This window comes from Scyliorhinus torazame, chromosome 12 (genome assembly GCF_047496885.1).
Source record: "Scyliorhinus torazame isolate Kashiwa2021f chromosome 12, sScyTor2.1, whole genome shotgun sequence".
NCBI lineage: Eukaryota > Metazoa > Chordata > Chondrichthyes > Carcharhiniformes > Scyliorhinidae > Scyliorhinus > Scyliorhinus torazame.
In genome coordinates this window covers 151,256,485-151,283,049 of record NC_092718.1, presented here as the reverse complement: position 1 = coordinate 151,283,049, position 26,565 = coordinate 151,256,485, and the positions used below count along the sequence as shown (strand labels likewise).

General features: G+C 50.6%; 2 protein-coding genes across 3 annotated transcripts in view; one reads left to right on the top strand and one right to left on the bottom strand.

The window, feature by feature from the left end:
- mdh2 (malate dehydrogenase 2, NAD (mitochondrial)) overlaps window positions 1–14,177 on the bottom strand; it is a 31,977-nt gene extending 17,800 nt beyond the window's left edge. The window contains exon 1 of the mRNA XM_072469197.1: window positions 14,000–14,177. Within this exon, the coding sequence (XP_072325298.1) occupies window positions 14,000–14,065 (66 nt within the window). The 5' untranslated portion in view covers window positions 14,066–14,177. The remainder of the gene's footprint in view (window positions 1–13,999) is intronic.
- A 215-nt stretch (window positions 14,178–14,392) lies between these two features.
- styxl1 (serine/threonine/tyrosine interacting-like 1) overlaps window positions 14,393–26,565 on the top strand; it is an 87,404-nt gene continuing 75,231 nt past the window's right edge. Inside the window, exon 1 of one of the 2 annotated variants that reach the window (XM_072469195.1) lies at window positions 14,393–14,618. In XM_072469195.1, the coding sequence (XP_072325296.1) occupies window positions 14,516–14,618 (103 nt within the window). In that variant the 5' untranslated portion in view covers window positions 14,393–14,515. The remainder of the gene's footprint in view (window positions 14,619–26,565) is intronic. The other variant, XM_072469196.1, reaches the window with a different exon arrangement.

The window sequence follows — 26,565 nt, the reverse complement described above, 5'->3', positions numbered from 1 at the left end:
GGGGGGGGGGGGGGGGGGGTGGATCCATGGAGATTTAGGCAGCAGAGGGCCAAGGAATTTTCATTTTACTCCCATGTACACAAGGTGTATTCCCGGATAGATTTTTTGTCGTAGGTAGGGCCCTATTGGCGGGGGTGGTGGACACGGGGTACTCGGGGATTATGATCTCAGACCACGCTCCGGACTGGATGGACCTGCAGGTTAGTATGGATAGCAAGCAGCGCCCGCAATGGAGGTTGGATGTCGGGCTATTGACTGGGGGCCCCGATCGGCCTGGAGGGTCTGAAGGCCATGCAGTCGGGCAAGGTCCCAGGACCGGACAGGCACCCAGCCGAGTTCTATAAAACGTTCTCTGGAATATTGGGGCCGGTGCTGATGAAGGTCTTTAACGAGACTAAGGAAAGAGTGGCGCTGCCCCAGAAGATGTCACACGCCATGATCTCGTTCATTCCGAAAAGGGACAAGGACCCGGAGCTATGTGGGTCTTACAGGCCGATTTCCTTGCTGAACGTAGATGCCAAACCTCTGGCCAAAATTTTGTCCTCCGGGATTGAGGACTGTGTACTGGATGTCATAGTGGAGGATCAGACTGGGTTCGTTAAGGGCAGGCAGCTGGTGGCCAATGTAAGAAGGCTGCTAAAGGTGATCATGATGCCCCCGGAAGGTAAGGAAGTTGAAGTGGTGGTCGCGATGGACGCGGAAAAAGCCTTTGACCGGGTCGAGTGGGATTACTTATGGGAGGTGCTGGAGCGGTTCGGGTTTGGAAGGGGCTTTGTTGACTGGGTTAGGTTGCTGTACCGGGCTCCGGTTGCTAGTGTACGGACAAACAGGATGACTTCGGACTATTTCAGGCTACACCGGGGGACGAGACAGGGATGACCCCTCTCCCCACTGCGGTTTGACCTGCCGATAGAGCTGCTGGCAATTGCTCAGAGGGCCTCAAGGGGCTGGTCTGGGGGAGGGGGGAGTTGGAAGCACAGAGTCTCGTTGTATGCGGATGACCTACTGCTGTATGTCTCAGACCCAATGAAGGGAATGGAAGAAATTATGGGTATTCGGCCGGTTTTCAGGGTATATGCTCATTCGGGGGAAGAGCGAGATGTTTGTGGTCCAGACGAGAGGTCAGGAGGTGCGACCGGGGGAACTGTCATTCAGAGTGGTAGGGGACAGTTTCAGGTACCTGGGTATCCAAGTGGCGAAGGATTGGGACAGGCTACATAAATTGAACATGGCCCAGTTGGTGGAACAGATGAAGGAGGATTTCCGGAGATGGGATGGGCTCCCGTTGTCTCTGGCTGGCAGAGTTCAATCGGTAAAAATGACAGTCCTCCCGAGATTCCTATTCGTTTTCCAATGCCTCCCCATCTTCATCCCACAGTCCTTTTTTAAGCGGATCAATAAGATAATCGTGGTCTTTGTGTGTGTGTGTGTGTGTGTGTGTGTGTGTGTGTGTGTGTGTGTGTGTGTGTGTGGGGGGGGGGGGGGGGGGGCGCAAGACCCCGCGAGTGACGAGGGCAATGCTCGAGCGGAGTCAGGGGTGATGGAAGGCTGCCGCTGCCGAATTTTAGCAATTAATATAGGCGCGGTGAGGAGGCAGCGTGCCGGTGTGGGTGCGCATGGAGGCGGCTTCTTGTAAGGGCACAAGTCTGGGGGCATTGGTAATGGCGCCTCTGTCGTTCCTACCGGCACGGTACTCCACTAGTCCAGTGGTGGTGGCGGCCCCGAGAGTCTGGGGGCAGTGGAGGAGACATGTGGGAGCAGAGGGGGCATCGGTGTGGTCCCCTAGGAGATGCAGACCGAGGAGCTGAAGCAAAAGTGGGAGGAGGGCCTTTGGGCAGACGTGTTGGGTAGGGTCAACGCGACCGCAACATGTGTCAAGCTCAGCCGGATCCAATTTAAGGTCGATAACCAGGCTCACATGACAGTGGCCCGGATGAGCAGAATCTTTGGGGTGGAGGATAGGTGTGCGAAGTGCACGGGGGGAGGGGGGGGTGAATACGAGGGTGGCAATGAGTCCAGAAGTGGCGATTTTTGGGGTGTTGCAGGTTCCGGGACAAGAGGAGAAAGAGGCAGACGTTCTGGCCTTTGCTTCCCTGGTAGCCCGGAAGCGCATATTACTAGCATGGAGGGACTCAAAGCCCCCGAAGTAGGAGACCTGGATTTCAGACATGGCTGGCTTCCTCTGCCTGGAGAAAATTAAGTTCACCATGAGAGGGTCTCTGTTAGGGTTCGCCCGGATGTGGCAACCATTTGTCGACTTCCTCGCAGAGAATTAATCGTCGGCAGAAGGTGGGGGGGTTAGGTTAGCGGGGTAAGCAATGGTAGGACCTGTGGGAGAGGGAGGCGGTATTTGCACTATGTTTATCATAGAATCATAGAATTTACAGTGCAGAAGGAGGCCATTTGGCCCATCGAGTCTGCACTGGCTCTTGGAAAGAGCACCCTACCCAAGGTCAACACCTCCGCCCTAGCCCCATAACCCAGTAACCCCACCCAACACTAAGGGCAATTTTGGACACTAAGGGCAATTTATCATGGCCAATCCACCTAACCTGCACATCTTTGGACTATATTTTCCTTATTATGTACATTGTTGATTTTGTTGCTGTTACAATGCCAAAGAAATACCTCAATAAAAAGTTAATTTTAAAAAAAATGTTAGGTTATGAGAGTGCTGCTTTTCAAACCTGCAAGCCTAGGTTTCAACCCTGAAAGAACTATGCATTACTTCATTTTTATTTTCACCTAGGTTCTCGTTACAACTTGAAACAAACATTTTTTTTTTTTTTTTTTTTTTCATCCAGTTGTCATTACATCTTGAAACAAGCATCCTTTCTTTTTGTTCTCTGGTATGGACATTTATTTCCCCAACCTGGCTGCCCTGAGAAATTGGTGGTGTGTCAACCTCTTGAACTGCCGGTAGCAGTTTAACACATAGGAGTGGCTTTCTGGTCAAATTCAGAAGGCAGTTCAGAGTCAACCACATTGGTATGAGACTGGAGTCGCAGACCAGGTACAATGGCAAATTTCCTTCCTTAAAAAATTTGGTAACCCGTTGGACTTTTATGACAAACTAATGGTTTCATGACCACTTACTGAATCCATCTTGTGAAAAATTTAATTCAAGACTTCCGGTTGCGGCTATGCGGAGCTAAGTCGCACGTTCGGCAGCTCCCAACAGAAACGGACTTTTGGGCTCTTTTTAGGGCCCTCAGCGGCATTTGTTCGACGGTTCCCAGTGTGGGAAGGTGACAGTAACATTTCCCGGCACTGTATGGATTGGACCAGGAGTGGAGCGGTGAAAATAGTAGTTTTGGAGCAGCGAAAAGTGCAAGGGAGGAAAATCAAGATGGCAGCGGGTGGAGACCAGGCAGCGTGGGCGCAGTGGTCACAGGAACAGCAGGAGTTTCTCCAGCGCTGCTTCATGGAATTGAAGGCAGAGCTGTTGGAGCCGATGAAGGCTTCGATAGACAAGCTGCTCGTGACCCAGAAGGCCCAAGGGGAGACGATCCGGGAGGTGCGGCAAAAGGCCTCGGAGAACGAGGACGAGATCTTGGGCCTGGCGGTGAAGGTAGAGGCGCACGAGGCGATGCATAAGAAATGGCAGGAGAAGTTCGAGGACACGGAGAACCGGTCGAGGAGGAAGAACCTGCGGATTTTGGGTCTCCTGGAGGGAGTGGAGGGGTCGGATGCTGGAGCATATATGGTCACGGTGCTGAACACGTTGATGGGCGCGGGTGCCTTCCCGGGGCCCCTGGAGCTGGATGGGCCCACCGAGTCCTGGCGAGGAGGCCCAAGGCTAACGAGCCGCTGCGGGCAGTATTGGTGCGGTTCCACCGCTTGGTGGACAAGGAGTGTGTCCTAAGATGGGCAAAAAAGGAGCGGAGTGGCAGGTGGGAGAATGCAGAGGTCCATATATACCAGGACTGGAGCGCGGAGGTGACCAAGAAGAGGGCCGGGTACAATCGGGCTAAGGCGGTTCGCCATCGGAAGGGGGCGAAATTCGGGATGCTGCAGCCGGCATGACTGAGAGTCACGTTTGAGGACCGGCACCATTACTTTGAGACGCCGGAGGAGGCGTGAACCTTTATTCAGGCCGAAAAGTTGGATACGGACAGAGTGTCGGTTGTGAGGGTCGGTCGCCGTGGGGGGGGGGGGGGGGGGGGGGGGGGGGGGGGCTACATTGGTTACTGTGCTTTGGGGGATGTTCTGTACTGTATTGTTTTCTTGGGTGCTGGGTGGGGTAGGGTGAAATGGTTCAAAGTGGCGATTTTGTGATAATATGGGCGTCGGTGGTTGGAAGGAGGGGGAGATGGAAGGCCCGAGGTGGGGGAACTGGGATTAGGCCACAAAAGGGAGCTGCGCCAGAGAGGGCGGGGCCGGTTTGATGGAAAGTGCGGGCTTTTTCCCGCGCCAGGGAAGGAAGGGGGCAGGGCCAGGGCGGTGTTGGAGAGGAACGCCCGCTGATGGACAGGAGGGGTGGGGTGGGGGGGGAGGAGGAGAGAAAGACTACCACACCTGGGGGGGGGGGGGGGGAAATCGATGGAGTTGCGGGGTCAGCTGATTTACGGGAGTGCTATGGGGGGAGCAACGCAGCTGGGGGAGGGGGGGGGGGGGAGAGAGAACTGGGTTGCTGCTGCATTGGCCAAAGGGGAGCTGGAGCTCGGAGAGATAGTCGGGGCGGGGGTCTGCTGCTGCGGGAAATGGAGAGTACGGGAGGCGCGGGCACGTGACTGGCCTAGAAAGGGGATGGCTAATCGGCGGGAGGGAAGGGGGCGGGGGGCAGGAAGCCCCCTGATCCGGCTGATAACTTGGAATGTGAGATACCTGAACGGGCCGGTCAAGAGGGCCCGTGTGTTCGCGCACCTGAAGGGACTGAAGGCAGATGTGGGTATGCTCCAGGAGACGCATTTGAGGGTGGCAGATCAGGTTAGGCTGAGAAAGGAGTGGGTAGGGCAGGTTTTCCACTCGGGGTTGGACGCAAAGAATCGAGGGGTGGCGATTTTGGTGGGGAAGCGGGTGTCGTTTGAGGCGCTGAACATCGTGGCAGACAATGGAGGTAGGTATGTGATGGTGAGTGGTAAGCCGCAGGGGGTGCGGGTGGTATTAGTTAATGTATATGCCCCGACGATGCCCACATCTAGGCGCCCACAGGGCAATGCCGGATTTATGCGGCGCATGTTGGGCCAGATTCCGGACCTGGAGGCAGGGAGCTTGATAATGGGGGGGGGGGGGGAGCTAATCTCCACTAGGGCCCACAAGGAGAAGGAGAGAGAGGGAGAGATTGGTGGGGGAGATTTTAAGGGTGGATAGGAGGTATGCAGAGGTCCCCGAGGAGAGACTACTCAAGGAGCGACGAAGCCTCCAGGCCGAGTTCGGCCTGTTGACCACCAAGGCGGCAGAGGTGCAGTGGAGGAAAGCACAAGGGGCGGTGTATGAGTACGGGGAGAAGGCTAGCCGGATGTTGGCACACCAGCTTCGGAAGCGGGAGATTGGGGGAGTTAGGGATAAAGGGGGGGGAACACGGTGCGGAGTGCGGTGGGAATAAATGGGGTATTTAGAGACTTTTATGAGGGGCTGTATAGGTCTGAGCCCCCAACGGAAGAGGGAGGGGATGCGTCGATTTTTGGATCGGCTGTGGTTCCAGAGGGTGGCTGAGGAGCAGGTGGCTGGGCTTGGGGCACCGGTAGGGCTGGAGGAGCTGACTCAGGGGCTGGGGAGTATGCAGGCGGGGCCAGATGGGTTCCCGGTGGAATTTTACAGGAAGTACATGGACCTGCTGGGCCCTCTATTAGTGAGGACTTTCAATGAGGCGAGTGAGGGGGTGCCCTACCCCCGACGATGTCCAGGGTGCTGATCTTGAAGCGGGCCAAGGACCCATTACAGTGTGGGTCGTATAGGCCAATCTCTCTCAACGTGGACGCGAAGCTGTTGGCTACCAGAATTGAGGACTGTGTCCCGGGGGTGATTCACGAGGACCAGACGGGTTTTGTTAAGGGAAGGCAGCTGAATACCAATGTGCGGAGGCTCCTTAACGTAATCATGATGCCTGCAGTGGAGGGGGAAGCGCAGATAGTGGCGGCGATGGACGCGGAGAAGGTCTTTGATAGAGTGGAATGGGGGTACGTTTGGGAAGTGTTGAGGAGGTTTGGGTTCGTGGAGGGATTCATTCGTTGGGTTAGGCTACTCTACGAAGCCCCGGTGGCGAGTGAGGCCACGGATCGGAGGAGGTCGGAATACTTTTGGCTGTACCGGGGGACGAGGCTGGGGTGCCCCCTATCCCCCTTGCTATTTGCATTGGCAATTGAGCCTTTGCCTATGGCACTAAGGGAGTCCAGGAACTGGAGGGGGCTGGTCCGGGGACACACACACCAGGTATCGTTGTATGCCGATAACCAGGAGCTGGGGGGCCCTACACAAGCTCTACTTTCGAGGCTGGTGGAGTAGCTGGAGGAGGAGTTTAAAAGGTGGGATATGCTGCCACTCTGCCTGGCGGGTAGGGTAGTCGGTGAAGAGGACGGTGCTCCCGAGCTTCCTTTTCATATTCCAGTGCCTCCCCATCCTGATCCCAAAGGCCTTTTTTAAGCGGGCCAGCAGGAGCATCATGGGATTCGTGTGGGCGAAAAAGTCCCCGAGGGTGAGAAGGGTGATTCTGGAGCGGAGTAGGGACAGAGGAGGGTTCGCGCTACCTAATCTGTGTGGGTATTACTGGGCTGCCAATGTGGCGATGAGACGCAAGTGGGTAATGGAGGGGGAGGGGGCGGCATGGAAGAGGCTGGAGATGGCATCCTGTGTAGGAACGAGTCTGGGAGCACTGGTGACAGCACCGCTGCCGCTCCCGCCGACTCGGTACACCACGAGTCCGGTAGTGGTGGCGACTTTGAAAAATTGGGGGCAGTGGAGACGCCAGAGGGGTGAGGTAGAGGCTTTGGTTTGGCCCCGATCCGGGAGAACCATCGGTTTGCCCCAGGGAGAATGGATGGAGGGTTCCTGAGCTGGCACAGGGCAGGAAATGCCTTCAGGTACATGCAGGTAAGGGCGTTTGTAAGACGGCAGGTGAGGGAGTTCCCGCTGCTTCCAGCACTCAGGATCCAGGATAGGATGCTCTCAGGGGCGTGGGTTGGAGGGGGCAGGGTCTCGGCAATCTACCAGGAGATGCAGGAGGAGACGACCTCGGTGGAGGAGCTAAAGGGTAAATGGGAGGAGGAGCTTGGGGAGGAGATAAGACGAGGGTGCATGGGCAGACATCCTTGGTAGGGTTAATTCTTCCTCCTCTTGCACCAGGCTTAGCCTGATACAAGGTTCTTCACAGAGCGCATATGACAGGGGTAAGGCTGAGCAGGTTCTTTGGGGTGGAAGACAGGTGTGGAGGTGCTCGGGGAGCCCAGCAAATCACACCCACATGTTCCGGGCGTGCCCGGCACTGGATGGGTTCTGGAGGGGTATTGCGAGGACGGTGTCTACGGTGGTGAACACCCGGGTTAAGCCGAGCTGGGGGTTAGCACTATGTGGGGTATCTGACGAGCCGGGAGTGCAGGAGGCGAAAGAGGCCGGTATTCTGGCCTTTGCGTCCCTGATAGCCCGGTGGACGATTTTGCTACAGTGGAAAGATGCGAGGCCCCCAAGCGTGGAAGCCTGGATCAGCGACATGGCAAGGTTCATTAAATTGGAGAGGGTAAAATTTGCCTTAAGAGGATCTGTGCAAGGGTTCTTCAGGCAGTGGCAACCGTTCCTAGACTTTCTAGTGGAGCGTTAGGAGGTGGTCAGCAACAACCCAGGGGGGGCGGGGTATTTTGTGCTTATTATCGTTTGTATAGTGGGGGCTTGTATAGTGGGGGAATACGTGACATAGCTATAAGATGTTTATTTATGTCTTTGTTTTTTCTTATGTCTGTAAGGGGGGTTTGTTGAAAATATGTAAAAAATTTGAATAAAAATATATATATTTTTTTAAACTTAATTCAAATTCTTAAACGCTCACAGGGTTTGAATGCTAACACTCAGTATTATTATTAGTTCAAACCTCTGGATTATTAGTCCAATAACAACCAATTGTCTGTGTGGATCAGTGAGCTTAAATAACATTAAAAAGAAATGTTATAAATCAAGCTCCCTCCATTTTCTACTTTACTGTGGACATGAACTGCAATATACTCTTTATTTTAAATGGCTGCTGTCTAATTTTTTTTCTATCTGTGCATCCTCAAGAGCAGCATTTTATATGCTAGTTGAACACTCTTTTTGAAGTCCATTTAACTTTACACGAGCCAGGATATGTGCAATTTTCTCTGTGATGTAAAGATTAAGGCACATTCCTCTCTACACCAATTGTACTTGATATATTTGACCCATCTCCATACATGTAAGATACGAATGCCCATGATAGCCAGGAGTCACTTTCAACCCAAGAATTAGACTTACTGCTCCATGGCCCTCGAGCTCAATTCTTGACCTGCCTTGTTGTGGAATCCTGGAATAGCTGAGATTCAACCCTATGAACTCCCACCAGTCCATGATAGTATGTTAACAGTTTTAAAGCAAGACAATCCTTAGAAATGTGGGACTCACTAAATTACTTAGGAGAATCCTGCTCACAAATTGCAACCATCATGTCAGCACGATGTGCTCTGAATAGGAGCAGTCTTTCCACAGGCACAGCAGTCGGCCTTTTACTGCAATATTTTACACTGAAGATTGTATGGGCTGTCCAGAAAGTGCTCCTATCCAGTGCTAAGCCAGAAAACACTATCATACAGACTAAAGCCAATAATTTAATTTCTCAAGAATTTCAAATGGTCTTGTTGGAACTGGTGACAGAAATGTTTAGAAAAGACCGAATCAATGTTTAAATCGCTGCTTCAGAATTTGTTTCTTACAAAGTATGATACCTGTACGATTTTTGGCAACTTCCTGGTGTCACACGCGAGGCTATACTTCTGCTCAGATTGTATAATCCAACATCAAACGGTCTCAAAAGGATGAAAAGAAAACATACCCAATATGCCACTGGATATCCAGGACAGATCTCACACGATTGAAAGGAATTATATTCACTTTTATGCAAGTAACCAAAAACAGTAACTGAAACAGCAAAATTTCCAGTCCACTGGATTGCAGGATCACAGTGCATGCAATGTCCTCCGTGCCCATTCAAACTGGTACCTTTTATAGGGCCCAGTCAACTAAATAGAAGACGACATGATTTTGAAATGTGAAAACAACATTACCAGCAGACAAATGATTACGGTCATTGAAAATTGAAGGCTAAATTGTAAGCAGTTACTGATGGAATGCAAACGTCCCTAGCCAGCATTTCTGAATGATCCAGATGGTAAGAAGAGATACATTCCAAAGAAACCCGACAAGTGAGCTGGATACCACAGCAAGTAAAAATGTAAGCTATATTTAGATTGGTGGGTTGATTGCTAATAATAATTTGCATATCAAATACTTGCAGCACATATTTAAATACCCAAGATATATCGAGAGCATCAAACAGACCTGTCTGGCTTGATCCTCCAGGTGAGTCCCTGTTCCATCGCCCCATTTCTATCGCTTTTCCCCTTATGTGGGGTCCAATGAGAGTAGTTATCTGGTTTATTCATGCAGGCCATGCATGTAAAGGAGAGTCCTCAAGAAACCCATTCTTCAAATTTGCCCCAATTTCAATTGTCAACCCCCTCCCCGTGCCCTTTACAGCCTCAACTGCTTTTCTCTAGGGCATGAAATAAGGTCAGCAGTCCACCCGTGACTTGTACAGATGTACATGATCTGCTGTCTTACCACAGTCAGATGCAGATTCACAATAAAGCTCTATTTTTATATTCCATATCTGTCATAAAATCTATTATGCATTTACTATTTTTGATAGCTGCATCTAATTCAAGGGGCTGCTCTTAATGTTGTGACCTTCATCCCCACAGTCCCACTGCCTTGCACATCTTTCCCCATTCAACTGTGTTCATTTTTTTTATATACAATAAACAATCGCACCACCTCACAATGGAAGTGTACTTCACAATTTTTGCTCATTCTACCTACCATCAGTATCTCTCAGAATGGTCACTGTCCCTCCTATTTTAATATTGCCTGAAAACAAGGAGAGCACGTCTACGAGCCCCACATCCAAATCAGCAATCTACATAGTGAGCAGCAGGTCCTGTGGGGCTTCACTATCCTCTTCTAAAATAAAGATAGAAAATTTTAAAACATTCAGACCTGTGGAAAGTTAGTGTCATCAGAACATCCACCATTAATTGCGGAGGTTAAATCTGCACTGTTTTCTCCCGCGTACTAAGTTACTAAACGCAAATTTCAACACCACAATCTTTTCCCAGAGGCAAAGACTTTCTGCGTATTCTACATCCACAGTATTTTGCAGATCAGTCATTTCTTTAAACAACCAATTTTGCCAAACAGGATTCACCTTTGTGAAATCCTGAATCCAGTTTGCCGTTTCTAATTCTTCTCTCATCGCCTAGATAGTCCAGATATCTTACCCAATCCAAACTTACCAAAGCCCCTTCCTCATCACTTAATGTAGATATAGTCAGTCAATCAATGATAAATACTGAGGAAAAACAATTTTAACTTTCGCAGCAGAGGCAAAGATCAACACAGTTCATCTGCACTGAGATCATAATTAAATAAATAGTCTCAGAAGTTTGAATTTACTTTGACGTTTAAATCTCTTAAATTCAGAATATTTAAGTCATTGAAATTCTATAAAAGATGATAGTGAAGTACTAAGTTTGAAATCCCCATGTGGCCATTAATTGGGTCAGCTGGAACAATATGGCCACACAAACACTTATTGATTGAATTATACGATTGTTAATTGGCTTAGCTAGAATAACATTCTCAAAAACTCTGCATTGTGTTACGTAGCCTTCTTCAAGGGAGAAATATAAACATAGCTGCGGTAAAAATTGATTCCGAGAGGAGGACTTCCCCTTGCATGTATGGAATGCATGAATAAACCAGCTAACTCTGCTCTCGCCGTACCCCACATAGTGACTGAAATATCCCACAACCAGAACTCATGCGAGACACAAGGCAGAGATCTGCTTGCAAGTCACATCCCATTCCTATCCATTCTGCTCATTATCTGGGTAGAATAATCTTTATTAGGGTCATAAGTAGGCTTACATTAACACTGCAATGAAGTAATGCATTTTGGAAGGTTTAATGCAGGTAGGGAATATACAGTGAATGGTAGAACCCTCAAGAGTATTGAAAATCAGAGAGATCTAGGAGTACAGGTCCACAGGTCACTGAAAGGGGCAACACAGGTGGAGAAGGTAGTCAAGAAGGCATACGGCATGCTTGCCTTCATTGGCAGGGGCATGGAGTATAAGAATTGGCAAGTCATGTTGCAGCTGTATAGAACCTTAGTTAGGCCACACTTGGAGTATAGTGTTCAATTCTGGTCGCCACACTACCCGAAGGACGTGGAGGCTTTAGAGGGGGTGCAGAAGAGATTTACCAGAATGTTGCCTGGTATGGAGGGCATTAGCTATGAGGAGCGGTTGAATAAACTTGGTTTGTTCTCACTGGAACGAAGGAGGTTGAGGGGAGACCTGATAGAGGTCGACAAAATTATGAGGGGCATAGACAGAGTGGATAGTCAGAGGCTTTTCCCCGGGGTAGAGGGGTCAATTACTAGGGGGCATAGGTTTAAGGTGAGAGGGGCAAGGTTTAGAGTAGATGTACGAGGCAAGTTTTTTTTTTTTTTTTTTTTTTTTTTTTTTTAAACAGAGGGTAGTGGGTGCCTGGAACTCGCTACCGGAGGTGGTGATGGAAGCAGGGACGATAGTGACATTTAAGGGGCATCTTGACAAATACATGAATAGGATGGGAATAGAGGGATTCGGACCCAGGAAGTGTAGATTGTAGTTTAGTCGGGCAGCATGGTCGGCACGGGCTTGGAGGGCCTGTTCCTGTGCTGTACATTTTGTTGTTCTTTGTACTGTGAAAATCCCCTAATCGCCACTCTGCCGCCTGTTCGGGTATTCAGAATGTCCAATTCACCTAACAGGCACGTCTTTCGGGAGGAAAACAGAGCACCCGGAGGAAACCCACGCAAACACAGGGAGAACGTGCAGACTCTGCACAGACGGTGACCCAAGCAGCAAATCGAACCCACATCCCTGGCGCTGTGAAGCAACAGTGCTAACCACTGTGCTACCGTGCAACAGGTGATGAAAAGGTAAATTAACAGCCATATTTCAGCAGTCTTGTACTCTTTGCAGTAGCTTTGCATAAATATAAAATTATTCTCAAACCGCAGATTGGGTGGGTGATGACGCATGCTCTCTTTAAAGAGTAACAGCCTCTGAACATGGTAATAGCTAGTGCCATGGTTTCAGTCAACCTACCAGGAAGCACATTTCAGTAATATATACTCTTAATAAGAAATGTGGAACACTTTGCAAGAAAACTGAAGTTTGGAAATATAGATCACAACTGAGGTTATACTAGTTTGCTATTAAAGAAACTAAAATTGTAATTACTTCTGCCTGCATAGATTAAAAAGCAATTACAAAATATCACAACAGAAATGCATTTCATGTCTAGGAGTCAAAGACACACCTAGAGATAGAAAACTCATAGCTTAAAGTTGAAGTGCGATCTGTAAACCAAATCAAGAGTGTGAACTAGCACTGAATAAGTGATGAGTCACTAGCCACTTCCCCAACCATTTCCTAGTAGCTTTACAGTACCCAATCCCAGGTGGACAGGGTGCAGATTATCCAGTGTTCTAGCTACTAGAGCCATTTATTTCCCCCATGAATCTCACTTATGTTCCAAAGTGTTTTACAGTCAACTAAGTACTTTTGAAGGGTGATGGAGGAAATGCAGTCAGATTTTATACAGCAAACACCCACAACAGTAATGTGATAATGAGCAGATTATCATTTTTTACTCAATGCTGATCAAAGAATAAATATTGGCCAGGAGATCTCATTGCACTTCTTCACGATCGGAACATGGAATCTTTTACTTCTACCTGAGGAAGCAGATGGTGCTTCAATGTAACATTTCATCCAAACAACAGCACCAATGCAGCATTGAATTGGGTTTTATGCTCAGAATTCTAGAGTAGGACTTGAACCCAGAAACCTTTCATCTCAGATCAGTATTCAAAAGTGCCGGCCTTCAACACCGTCTTTGGATCCAGTCCTCCCGAAAACTTGCCTGCCCCTTGCTAAATATCACATTCTTTCACAAGCCCGTAAATATTACAACAGGTAGTGCTGAACATTGTGCTACTCGGGGAAGCACCCCAAGTTACAGTTCTGCCATGTCTTGAGAATACTGGGACCGACACACAAGCAGAAATAGATGGCAGTAGCTCACAAGTTTAGGTCAAGGTTGCAATCTATTTGACCTCTTTTGCCTAACATTTAGGAACATTTTTACAACATAAATTTAGAGTACCCAATTCATTCTTTCCAATTAAGGGGCAAATTTAGCGTGGACAATCCCCCAACCCTGCACAACTTTGGATTAGAACATAGAAAAATACAGAACAGGCCCTTCGGCCCACGATGTTGTGCCAAACCTTTGTCCTAGATTAAGCATAGATTATCATTGTGGGGGTGAAACCCACGCAAACACGGGGAGAATGTGCAAACTCCACAGAGACAGTGACTCAGAGCCGGGATGGAACCTGGGTCCTCGGCGTCCTGAGACTGCAGTGCTAACCACTGCACCACCGTACTGCCCATACATACATTTAGGAACATGCTAGCCATTTCCTCATGGCTTGCAACCTTTCGGAAAATCAAGACGAAACAGGGCTGGAAGCCGCAGGTTAATCAAACGAAGGTCAACAACAGGGATGAAACCAGAATAATTCCAGCAAGAGGATGCCGCCCGCCCCTAGCACCGGGTGCACCCTGTTACAGATGGGACTCCTCGCCTTCTTAGGCCCAGTCCTCGAGCGGTGGGGCTCCCGTTCCCCTCTATTCTCAGCGCCCGGGACCCCGTCTCTCACCTGCGAGGAGACGGAGAAACTCCTGCCGAGTGCGGCGACTGTGGGCCTGACAACGCGGGACAACATCTCGAACGGCGGCCGATCCCTGAGCAATCAGTGACTCCAACGACCTCCAGCTAAAGGACTCGTCCGGGCGCCGTGCGCACCCTAACCTGCTGGCCCGCCGCCCATCCACCAATCAGCGCTGCCCGCCGCCCCCATCCCGGTCACGTGATGCGCGCGGTTCGGTTGAGGCGCAGAGACCACCCCCGCCCCTGGTGGCGGAGCCAGGGCCCTCCCGAATGGCCGGATTGACTGTCAATCATCGCAGAGGCACCAGTGCTCCTTGAGCAAGCGCGTAGATGGTGGACTCCACCCCATTTCCGTGACCTCACTTCCTGGCGACCACTCAACGCTGCAGTAACTAAGGAGATGTTGAGAGTCAGTGGAGCGGGGAGAGACAGCAGCATTGGGAACCGTGGGTAAGCCTGGAGCAGAGTGATCAACGCCCACATTGTTTTCACCTTCACTGTTGTAATGGCCGGAATCATCTTTTGCGAAGCAACGGAGCTCTATAATTTGTTCAATCAGTGCACCAAGTACTCCAGACTGACAGAGCCTATTTACCTATATTTAGTTGGTGAGTAGAATACACGGTGTGGTGGGATGTGTTCGAATTAGTGAAGGCGCAGAAGGAGGGCATTCGGTCCATCCTGATCATGCTGACCCATCCACTTAAGGTCGCCGATTGTGATTTAATGTATTCCTGCAGGTTGCCATGACCAGCCCACACGCTCCAGCCATCAGCCAACACATCCATCTTTGTGACGCACTGCCTTCCTGCAGCATTTGGAAAGCAAAAAAACTCATTGGAATCATAGAATCCCTACAGTTCATAAGGAGGCCATTCGGCCTATCAAATCTGCACAGACCCTCCAAAAGAATACCCTACCCAGGCCTACCTTTGCACATTGGCCACTAAGGGGCAATTTAGTGCCCCTGTGCATCTTTGGATTGTGGGAGGAAACCCGAGCACCCAGAGGAAACCCATGCAGACATGGGGAGAATGTGCAAACTCCACACAAACACCCAAGGCCAGAATTGAACCCGGGTCCCTGACACTGTGAGGCAGCAGTGCTAACCACTATGCCACCCCTCAATTGGATGATGCCTGACTGTCAGCCAGCAGTCTTTTTTCCCCTTTTCCCATATTTTTATATCTAGTAAGGAGAAATTGCCAAAGAAAATGACAAAAACACCCCCAGGATTGGATTCTCTGAGCCTCCGCGCCAAAATTGCGAACAGCGCGGGGGCGGAGAATGGGCGCTTACGCCGAAATCCCATCCGCGCTGCTCCCGCGATTCTCCGGTCCCCGGAGAATCGCCACGAATCGCGCGCAGTCTACGTCGGGGGTCAGGCAGGGGGCCATTGACAGAGGCCCCCACGGTGATTCTCCGAGGAAAACTGGCCGAGTTCCCGATGGCATGGTGCTAACCACGTTTTGCCTGTCAGGAACGGCCGGTGGCAACTGCGGACTCAGTCCGCGGCCGTCCTGGCGGGGGGATCCTTCACCGGGGGAGGCCTCACAGACTGCCAGGCAGGCGATCGGGCAGCACCGTGCGCATGCGCGGACTCCCGACCGGAGCTACAGGGCCCCGTATACGCAACCAGAGCTGCGAGGAGCACTCCGTGCCCTGCTAGCACCCTGTAGGTTGGAGAATCACTCTGGACGATATTAAGGAAAGTCCAGAGTGAAACGCCTGCGTTTAGATGCTGGTGTGGGGACATAGCCTCATTATTGAAGAATCCCACCCCCAGTCTTTTTTTATGTCCGGATTATTTTTCTCCAAGATCCTATACAGCAGTGTTCTGGAGAGTGACCTTCAATTCCTGGAGACTCCAGACCATCTATGGAAGATACGCAACCCTATCTCCTGTCAAATCCAACTTGTCAGCTCTTGGTTCACACCATCCTCCATCAATGCCTTTCACTTCTCTGTGGTTATCTGGGTAGCACTGCTGATTCAACCTGATTCCATCCTATCTGTCAAATCATAGCCACTTCCAATAGCTTCACTTTCTGCTCCAAACAGTTACTACTAGTGTTGCAAAAGGTTGTTGCATAAGATAAAGATGCATGGCATTAAGGGGAAAGTAGTAGCATGGATAGAGGATTGGTTAATTAATAGAAAGCAAAGAGTGGGGATTAATGGGTGTTTCTCTGGTTGGCAATCAGTAGCTAGTGGTGTCCCTCAGGGTTCAGTGTTGGGCCCACAACTGTTCACAATTTACATAGATGATTTGGAGTTGGGGACCAAGGGCAATGTCTCCAAGTTTGCAGACGACACTAAGATAAGTGGTAAAGCAAAAAGTGCAGAGGATACTGGAAGTCTGCAGAGGGATTTGGATAGGCTAAGTGAATGGGCTAGGGTCTGGCAGATGGAATACAATGTTGACAAATGTGAGGTTATCCATTTTGGTAGGAATAACAGCAAAAGGGATTATTATTTAAATGATAAAATATTAAAACATGCTGCTGTGCAGAGAGACCTGGGTGTGCTAGTGCATGAGTCGCAAAAAGTTGGTTTTCAGGTGCAACAGGTGATTAAGAAGGCAAATGGAATTTTGTCCTTCATTGCTAGAGGGATGGAGTTTAAGACTGTCTGCTGCAATTGTATAAGGTGTTAGTGAGGCCACACCTGGAGTATTGTGTTCAGTTTTGGTCTCCTTACTTGAGAAAGGACGTACTGGCACTGGAGGGTGTGCAGAGGAGATTCACTAGGTTAATCCCAGAGCTGAAGGGGTTGGATTATGAGGAGAGGTTGAGTAGACTGGGACTGTACTCGTTGGAATTTAGAAGGATGAGGGGGGATCTTATAGAAACATATAAGATTATGAAGGGAATAGATAGGATAGATGCGGGCAGGTTGTTTCCACTGGCGGGTGAAAACAGAACTAGGGGGCATAGCCTCAAAATAAGGGTAAGTAGATTTAGGACTGAGTTTAGGAGGAACTTCTTCACCCAAAGGGCTGTGAATCTATGGAATTCCTTGCCCAGTGAAGCAGTAGAGGCTCCTTCATTAAATGTTTTTAAGATAAAGATAGATAGTTTTTTGAAGAATAAAGGGATTAAGCGTTACGGTGTTCGGGCCGGAAAGTGGAGCTGAGTCCACAAAAGTTCAGCCATGATCTCATTGAATGATGGAGCAGGCTCGAGGGGCCAGATGGCCTACTCCTGCTCGTCCTCACTCCAGCCATCGAGAAACACCCCATTAAACGTGCCGTTCAGCGGACTTTAACTGCAGTCCACCGAATCACACCCATAGTATTGAAGCTTTTCATCTTGCACTCATCTGGATAGCCCACAAGAAATTTCCAACAGTAATGGGAACAACAATTTATGCTGCATAAGAAAAGTGTGCTGATTGACTGGTGGAGATATTGTCGTCCTCACCCCTTTGTCCCCCTTGGCTACTGTTGGATTTCCCTTGCAAGCTATTCTGATGAATGCAAGACAAAAAGCTTTCATTGTATGTCTCTTTCTTCAGCAATACTCAAGTTCTATTCTCCCAAATGGCTATTAATTAGTCTTCCAATTCCAAAGGGAAGCAGACCATAATCTCAGTGCCCATTTTGTTTCCTTTGCCTGTTTCGTATTTTCTTTTCTATTTGCTTGCAGTCAGCAATATGCCTACTCTAGGCACATCTTTTGTTTCTTTGCTTCTTTTCTTGACCCATCAACATTCTCTTTATTCGACTTCCACCAGCAAGACCCACCAGAGTGACTCCTTGTTCGCTACATGGCCAAAGGTTCTCTGTCCTAACCTCTTCTCTTCGAATAGACATCCAGCTCTCACCAGCTTCCTGCTTGGCTGCTAACACAAAAACAGATTTTCTTTTCTGCTCCTCACAGCAGTAGTTGCTTCTGATCCATAGAATCCATACAGTGCAGAAAGAGTCCCATCGAGTCTGCACTGACCCTCTGAAAGAGTATCCCTAGGCCCATTCCCCTACCTTATCCCCTTAACCCTACCTATCCGGAACCTCCCATCCATACTTCCCGGGGCAAACTGGTGATTGTTACAGATTGGGGTCCAGAAAGATGCTCCCTCTGCTCCCACATGTCTCCTCCATTGCCCCCAGACTCTCAGGGCCGTCACCACCACGGGGCTGGTGGAGTACCGTGCCGGCGGGAACGGCAGAGGCACAGTTACCAATGTCCCCAGACTGGTGCCCTTGCATGAAGCCGCCTCCATACGTTCCCATGCCGACCCCACCCCCACCACCCACTTCCTGATCATGGCTATATTTGCTGTCCAGTAATAGTTACTAAAATTTGGCAGCGCCAGCCCGCCCTCTCCCCGACTCTGCTCAAGCATTACCTTCCTTGTCCGCCCAAACAAAGCCAGTGATCACTTTGTTGACCCGTTTAAAAAAGGACCGCGGAATAAAGATGGGGAGACACATAAACACGAACAGGAATCTCGGGAGGACCGTCATCTTCACCGTCTGCACCCTCCCAGCCAATGACAACGGAAGCATGTTCCACCTCTGAAAATCGTCCTTCATTTGGTCTACTAGTCGGGCCAGATTTAATTTATGCAGCCGGTCCCATTCCTGCGCCACTTGAATGTCTAGGTACCTAAAGCTTCCCCCCACTAATCTAAACGGCAGCTCCCCCAATCGCCTCTCTTGTCCCCTTGCCTGGACCTCAAACATCTCACTTTTCCCCATATTTAGCTTATGCCCCGGAAACCGGCCCAATTCCCCTAGAATCCTCATGATTTCGTCCATCCCCTTTATTGGGTCCGATACATACAGAAGCAGGTCGTCTGCATAGAGCGAGACTCTGTGCTCCCCCCCCCCCCCCCCCCCCCGACCAGCCCCTTGAGGCTTTCAGAGAAATTGCCAACGGCTCTATAGCTAGCAGGTTTGCACTGAGTGCTGAATTTGGTGCATTTTGAGTGCTATAGTAAGAGTTTGGTGACCGAGGGAGTGCTGAATTTGGTGCATTTTGAGTGCTATAGTAAGAGTTTGGTGACCGAGGGAGTGCTGAATTTGGTGCATTTTGAGTGCTATAGTAAGAGTTTGGTGACCGAGGGAGTTAGGTGAGGAGGGAGTAAGGTGCTCCTTTCATTTTGTTTCCGACATTTCCGCAAAGAGTGCGAAGAGAGCCAGGAGTTTACAGAAAGTGTAGCTGACTGGGAGCAGAGTCGGAGGGCGGAGATCTAGTTAGTCCACACGGCAGCTATATTCTGTAAGGTAAGAGGGGATGGAGGCTAGGCCAGTTGCATGCTCCTCCTGTAGGATGTGGGTGGTGAGGGATACCACTGGTGTCCTCGCTGACTATACCTGTGGGAAGTGCACCCAACTTCAGCTCCTCAAAGACCGTGTTAGGGAACTGGAGCTGAAGATGGATCATCCGGGAGGCAGAGGGGGTGATTGAGAAGAGTTACAGGGAGGTAACCACACCCAAGGTACAGGACAAGAATAGCTGGGTTACAGTCAGGGGGAAAAAAAACAAACAGGCAGACAGTGCAGGGATCCCTCGTGGCCGTTCCCCTTCAAAACAAGTATACCGTTTTGGATGCTGTTGGGGGGGGATGACCTACAGGGGGAAGGCCCTAGCGGCCCTAGGAGATTCTGTGGTCGCGAGCGAGACTCCCGGAAGGTATGTTGCCTCGCGGGTGCCAGGGCCAGGGATGTCTCGGATCGTGTCTTCGGGATCCTTAAGGGGGAGGGGGAGCAGCCAGAAGTCGTGGTGCACATTGGTACCAACGACATAGGTAGGAAAAGGGGTGTGGAGGTAATAAGCAAGTTTAGGGAGTTAGGCTGGAAGTTAAAAGCCAGGACAGACAGAGTTGTCATCTCTGGTTTGTTGCCGGTGCCACGTGATAGCGAGGCTAGGAATAGGGAGAGAGTGCAGTTGAACACGTGGCTGCAGGAATGGTGTAGGAGGGAGGGCTTCAGGTATTTGGATAATTGGAGCGCATTCTGGGGAAGGTGGGACCTGTACAAGCAGGACGGGTTGCATCTCAACCAGAGGGGCACCAATATCCTGGGAGGGAGGTTTTCTAGTACTCTTCGGGAGGGTTTAAACTAATTTGGCAGGGGAATGGGAACCGGATTTGCAGTCCAGCAACTAAGGTAGCCGATATTCAGGATGCCAAAGCGTGAAATGAGGCAGTGGGGAAGGGAACACTGACAAAGGAGAGTACTTGCAGGCACGGAGATGGGTTGAAGTGTGTATACTTCAACGCAAGAAGCATCAGGAATAAGGTGGGTGAACTTAAGGCATGGATCGGTACTTGGGACTACGATGTGGTGGCCATCACGGAAACTTGGATAGAAGAGGGGCAGAAATGGTTGTTGGAGGTCCCTGGTTATAGATGTTTCAATAGATTAGGGAGGGTGGTAAAAGAGGTGGGGGGTGGCATTATTAATTAGAGATAGTATAACAGCTGCAGAAAGGCAGTTCGAGGAGTATCACCCTATTGAGGTAGTATGGGTTGAAGTCAGAAATAGGAAAGGAGCAGTCACCTTGTTAGGAGTTTTCTATAGGCCCCCCAATAGTAGCAGAGATGTGGAGGAACAGATTGGGAAACAGATTTTGGAAAGGTGCAGAAGTCATAGGGTAGTAGTCATGGGCGACTTTAACTTCCCAAATATTGAGTGGAAACTCTTTAGATCAAATAGTTTGGATGGGGTGGTGTTTGTGCAGTGTGTCCAGGAAGCTTTTCTAACACAGTATGTAGATTGTCCGACCAGAGGAGGGGCAATATTGGATTTAGTACTTGGTAATGAACCAGGGCAAGTGATAGATTTGTTAGTGGGGGAGCATTTTGGAGATAGTGACCACAGTTCTGTGACTTTCACTTTAGTAATGGAGAGGGATAGGTACGTGCAACAGGGCAAGGTTTACAATTGGGGGAAGGGTAAATACGATGTTGTCAGACAAGAATTGAAGTGCATAAGTTGGGAACATAGGCTGTCAGGGAAGGACACAAGTGAAATGTGGAACTTGTTCAAGGAACAGGTGCTACGTGTCCTTGATATGTATGTCCCTATCAGGCAGGGAAGAGATGGTCGAGTGAGGGAACCATGTTTTTTTTTTTATAAATGTTTTATTGAAAATTTTTTCCCAAACAACAATTTTTCCCCTCTTACAAAGCAAACGCAACAATAACAATACAGAAATTTTAAACAATACACAAGTAACAAAACCCCTTTATCTTTGACCTAAACTAAACCCCCCCCCCCCCCTCCCCCCCCCCCCCCCCCCCCCCCCTGGGTTGCTGCTGCTGGTCATCTGTCTTCCCTCTAACGTTCCCCTAGGTAGTCGAGAAATGGCTGCCACCGCCTGGTGAACCCTTGAGCCGATCCTCTCAGGGCAAACTTTATCTGCTCCAGTTTAATGAACCCCGCCATATCATTTACCCAGGCCTCCAGTCCGGGGGGTTTCGCCTCCTTCCACATGAGTAGGATCCTGCGCCGGGCTACTAGGGACGCAAAGGCCACAACGTCGGCCTCTTTCGCCTCCTGCACTCCCTGCTCTTCCGCAACTCCAAATAGAGCTAACCCCCAGCCTGGTTTGACCCGGGCCTTCACCACCCGCGAAATCACTCCCGTCACTCCCTTCCAATACCCTTCCAGTGCCGGGCACGCCCAAAACATATGTGCATGGTTTGCCGGGCTCCCGCCACACCTCCCACATTTGTCCTCCACTCCAAAGAACCTGCTCAATCTTGCTCCCGTTATGTGTGCTCTATGTAGCACCTTAAATTGAATCAGGCTAAGCCTGGCGCATGAGGAAGAGGAATTTACCCTGCTTAGGGCATCAGCCCACATACCCTCCTCTATCTCCTCCCCTAGTTCTTCTTCCCACTTTCCTTTTAGTTCGCCCACCGACACCTCCCCCTCTTCCCTCATCTCTCGGTAAATCTCTGACACCTTGCCCTCTCCGACCCACACCCCTGAAAGCACCCTGTCCTGTATCCCCTGTGTCGGGAGCAATGGAAATTCCCTCACCTGTTGTCTAGTAAATGCCCTCACCTGCATATATCTCAAGAAATTTCCCCGGGGCAACTTATACTTTTCCTCCAATGCTCCCAAGCTCGCAAAAGTCCCATCTATAAATAAATCTCCCACCCTCCTAATTCCCAACTGGAACCAGCTCTGAAATCCTCCATCCATTCTTCCTGGGGCGAACCTATGGTTGTTCCTGATTGGGGACCCCACCAGTGCTCCCCGCACCCCTCTCTGTCGCCTCCACTGTCCCCAGATATTCAATGTTGCCGCCACCACCGGGTTCGTGGTAAACTTTTTAGGTGAGATCGGTAGCGGCGCCGTCACCAGCGCCTCTAAACTCGTCCCTTTACAGGACTTTCTCTCCAGTCTTTCCCACGCCGCTCCCTCACCCTCCATCATCCATTTACGTATCATTGCCACATTGGCGGCCCAATAGTAATCGCCCAAGTTCGGTAGTGCCAATCCTCCTCTGTCCCTACTACGCTGAAGGAACCCCCTCCTTACTCTCGGAACTTTCCCTGCCCACACGAAGCTCGTGATGCTCCTGTCTATTTTATTAAAAAAGGTCTTAGTGATTAGTATAGGGAGACATTGAAATACAAATAAGAACCTCGGGAGGACCATCATCTTAATTGCTTGCACCCTGCCCGCCAGCGATAGAGGCTGCATGTCCCACCTCTTGAAGTCCTCCTCCATTTGTTCTACCAACCGTGTCAGATTAAGTCTGTGCAAGGTTCCCCAGCTCCTAGCGATCTGAATCCCCAGGTATCGGAAGTTTCTTTCCACTTTCCTTAGAGGCAAGCCTTCTATCTCTCTACTCTGGTCCCCTGGATGTATCACAAATAATTCACTCTTCCCCATGTTTAGCCTATACCCCGAGAAATCCCCGAACCCCCTCAAAATTCGCATAACCTCTATCATTCCCCCCGCTGGGTCCGACACGTATAACAATAGGTCATCCGCATATAACGAGACTCGGTGTTCTTCTCCCCCTCTAATCACCCCTCTCCATTTCCTGGAGTCTCTCAACGCCATGGCCAGAGGTTCAATTGCCAACGCGAACAACAATGGAGACAGCGGGCATCCCTGTCTTGTTCCCCTATATAGTCGGAAATACTCCGATCTATGTCGACCTGTAACTACGCTTGCCGTTGGAGCCCCATAAAGAAGTCTAACCCAGCTAATAAACCCGTTCCCAAACCCAAACCTCCTTAACACTTCCCATAAATACTCCCACTCCACCCTATCAAATGCCTTCTCTGCGTCCATTGCCGCCACTATCTCTGCCTCCCCCTCCACTGGGGGCATCATTATCACCCCTAATAGTCGTCGCACGTTAACATTCAGTTGTCTCCCTTTTACGAACCCTGTCTGGTCTTCTTGCACCACCCCCGGGACACAGTCCTCTATCCTCGATGCCAGTACCTTTGCCAACAATTTGGCGTCCACGTTCAACAATGAAATGGGTCTGTAGGACCCGCACTGCAACGGATCTTTATCCCTCTTCAAAATTAATGATATTGTCGCCTCCGACATCGTCGGGGGTAGAGTCCCCCCTTTCCTGGCCTCATTGAACGTCCTCACCATCAACGGGGCCAACAAGTCCACATATTTTCTGTAATACTCCACCGGGAACCCGTCTGGTCCTGGGGCCTTCCCTGCTTGCATGCTTCCCAGTCCCTTAATAACCTCGTCCACCCCAATCGGTGCCCCCAGGCCTACCACCACCCGCTCCTCCACTTTCGGGAACCTCAATTGGTCCAGGAACTGCCGCATCCCCTCCTCTCCCTCTGGGGGTTGAGACCTATACAGTTCCTCATAGAAGGTCTTGAACACCTCATTTATCTTTCCTGCCCTTCGCACCGTGTCTCCCCTTTCGTCTCTAATTCCTCCTATCTCCCTCGCTGCTGCCCTCTTTCGCAATTGATGAGCCAACAGGCGACTCGCCTTTTCCCCATATTCATACCTCCTCCCCTGTGCCTTCCTCCACAGTACCTCCGCCTTTCTGGTGGTCACAAGGTCAAATTCCGTCTGGAGTCGTCTCCTCTCCCTGTACAATTCCTCCTCCGGGGTCTCTGCAAATTCCCTATCCACCCTTAAAATCTCCCCCAGTAATCTTTCCCTTTCCTTGGCCTCTGTTTTCCTTTTGTGGGCCCCGATGGAGATCAGCTCTCCTCTGACCACCGCTTTTAGTGCTTCCCATACCACTCCCACAGGGACCTCGCCGTCGTCATTGACCTCCAGATATCTCTCAATACACCCCCGCACTCTTGCACACACTCCCTCATCCGCCATCAGTCCCACATCTAATCGCCAGAGTGTTCTCTGCTCCCTTTCCTCTCCTAATTCCAGGTCCACCCAATGTGGGGCATGATCCGAAACCGCTGTGGCTGAGTACTCAGCTTCTTCCACCCTAGAGATCAACGACCTTCCCAAAACAAAAAAATCTATCCGGGAGTACACTTTATGGACATGGGAGAAGAAGGAAAACTCCCTAGCCCTAGGTCTAAGAAATCGCCATGGATCCACTCCCCCCATTTGGTCCATAAACCCCTTAAGTACCTTGGCCGCTGCCGGCCTTCTTCCGGTCCTTGAGCTGGATCTATCTAGCCCCGGGTCCAGCACCGTATTAAAGTCCCCTCCTAAAATCAAGTTTCCTACCTCCAGGTCCGGTATACGCCCCAGCATCCGTCTCATAAATCCCGCATCGTCCCAGTTTGGGGCATACACGTTAACCAACACGACCTCCATTCCCTCCAGCCTGCCACTCACCATTACATATCTACCTCCGCTATCTGCTACGGTGTTCTTTGCTTCAAATGCGACCTGTTTCCCCACCAAAATGGCCACCCCTCTATTCTTTGCGTCCAGTCCTGAGTGGAACACCTGTCCCACCCATCCTTTCCTTAGCCTAACTTGGTCCGCCACCTTTAGGTGCGTCTCTTGGAGCATAACCACGTCTGCCCTTAGTCCTTTCAAATGCGCGAGCACTCTGGCCCTTTTTATCGGTCCGTTCAGGCCTCTCACGTTCCACGTGATCAGCCTCACTAGGGGGCTACCTGCCCCCCTCCCGTGTCGACTAGCCATTACCTTCTCTAGGCCAGTCCCATATCCCGCCTCCGCGCTCCCGCTCGCTCCCCCAGCGTCGCACACCATCCCCGCCCACCCACTCTTTAGCCATTTCCTTTTGGATTTCCGCAGCAGCAACCCAGTTGTCCCCCCCCCCCCCTTCCCCCTCCCTCCTCCCCTCCCCGCTAGATCTCTTTCTAGCATGATTGCTCCCCCCATATTACTTCCGTAAGTCAGCTGACTTCAACTGACCCCGGCTACTCCTGCTCACTCCTCGACCCCCCCCATGTGGGGAACTCCCATCCGCCTTGCGCCTGTCTTCCCGCCTTATTCTTTCTGGTGTGGGAACATCCCTTTACCTGACCCGCCTCTTATGGCGCAGCTCCCTTTCCCCTCCCCCTCCCCTTCCCCATTCTCCAACTATGTCCCGTCTTTCCCCCCTCACCGGCGCCCACATTTCCCCAATGTCTCCCCCCTTCCCTGTTTACTTCTCAATTAACTTCCACCGTAACATTAACAATAACATTTCCTGCAGCATCAGTCCCTCAGTTCCGATCCAATTTCTCTTCTTTGATGAAGGTCCATGCTTCCTCCGCCGTCTCGAAATAATGGTGTCTCTCCTGATACGTGACCCATAGTCTTGCCGGCTGCAGCATCCCGAACTTCACCTTCCTTTTATGCAACACCTCTTTGGCTCGGTTGAAGCTCGCCCTCCTTCTCGCCACCTCCGCACTCCAATCCTGGTATACCCGTACCACTGCATTCTCCCATCTGCTACTCCGCACCTTTTTAGCCCATCTCAGGACCTCTTCTCTATCCTTAAGGCGGTAAAATCGCACGATTATCGCCCTGGGTGGTTCTCCCGCTTTTGGTCTTCTCGCCGGAATCCGATTTGCCCACTCCACCTCCAAGGGGCCCGTAGGGGCCTCAGCACCCATCAGTGAGCTCAGCATCGTACTTGCGTACGCTCCACAGTCCACTCCTTCCACACCCTCAGGGAGACCCAGTATCCGAAGGTTCTTCCTTCGCGCTCCGTTTTCTAGGGCTTCGATCCTTTCAGTACACTTTTTATGAAGTGCCTCGTGCGTCTGTGTCTTAACCGCCAGGCCCAGGATCTCGTCCTCAATATCTGTCACCTTCTGCTCCACCACATGGAGCTCTGTCTCCTGGGTCTTTAATGTCTCCTTGAGCCCCTCAATTGCCTGTAGCAACGGGGTCAGCACCTCCCTCTTCAGCAGCTCCACGCACCGTCTCACAATTTCATGCTCAGGCCCCCATGTCGCCTGCGCTTTCTCCGCCGCCATCTTGTACTTCTCTCTTTCTGACCCTTTGGTCGACGATTCCTCGCGCTGCAGCCGCCGCCGCCGGTTTTTTCCTCCTTCGTTTGGGGGGGACTCCCTTCTCACACGCCCCACACCGGGTTGCGTCGTCAAAATTCCCCGTTGGGGCTCTTAAAAGAGCCCGAAGGTCCGTCGGAGCTGGAGCCGCCG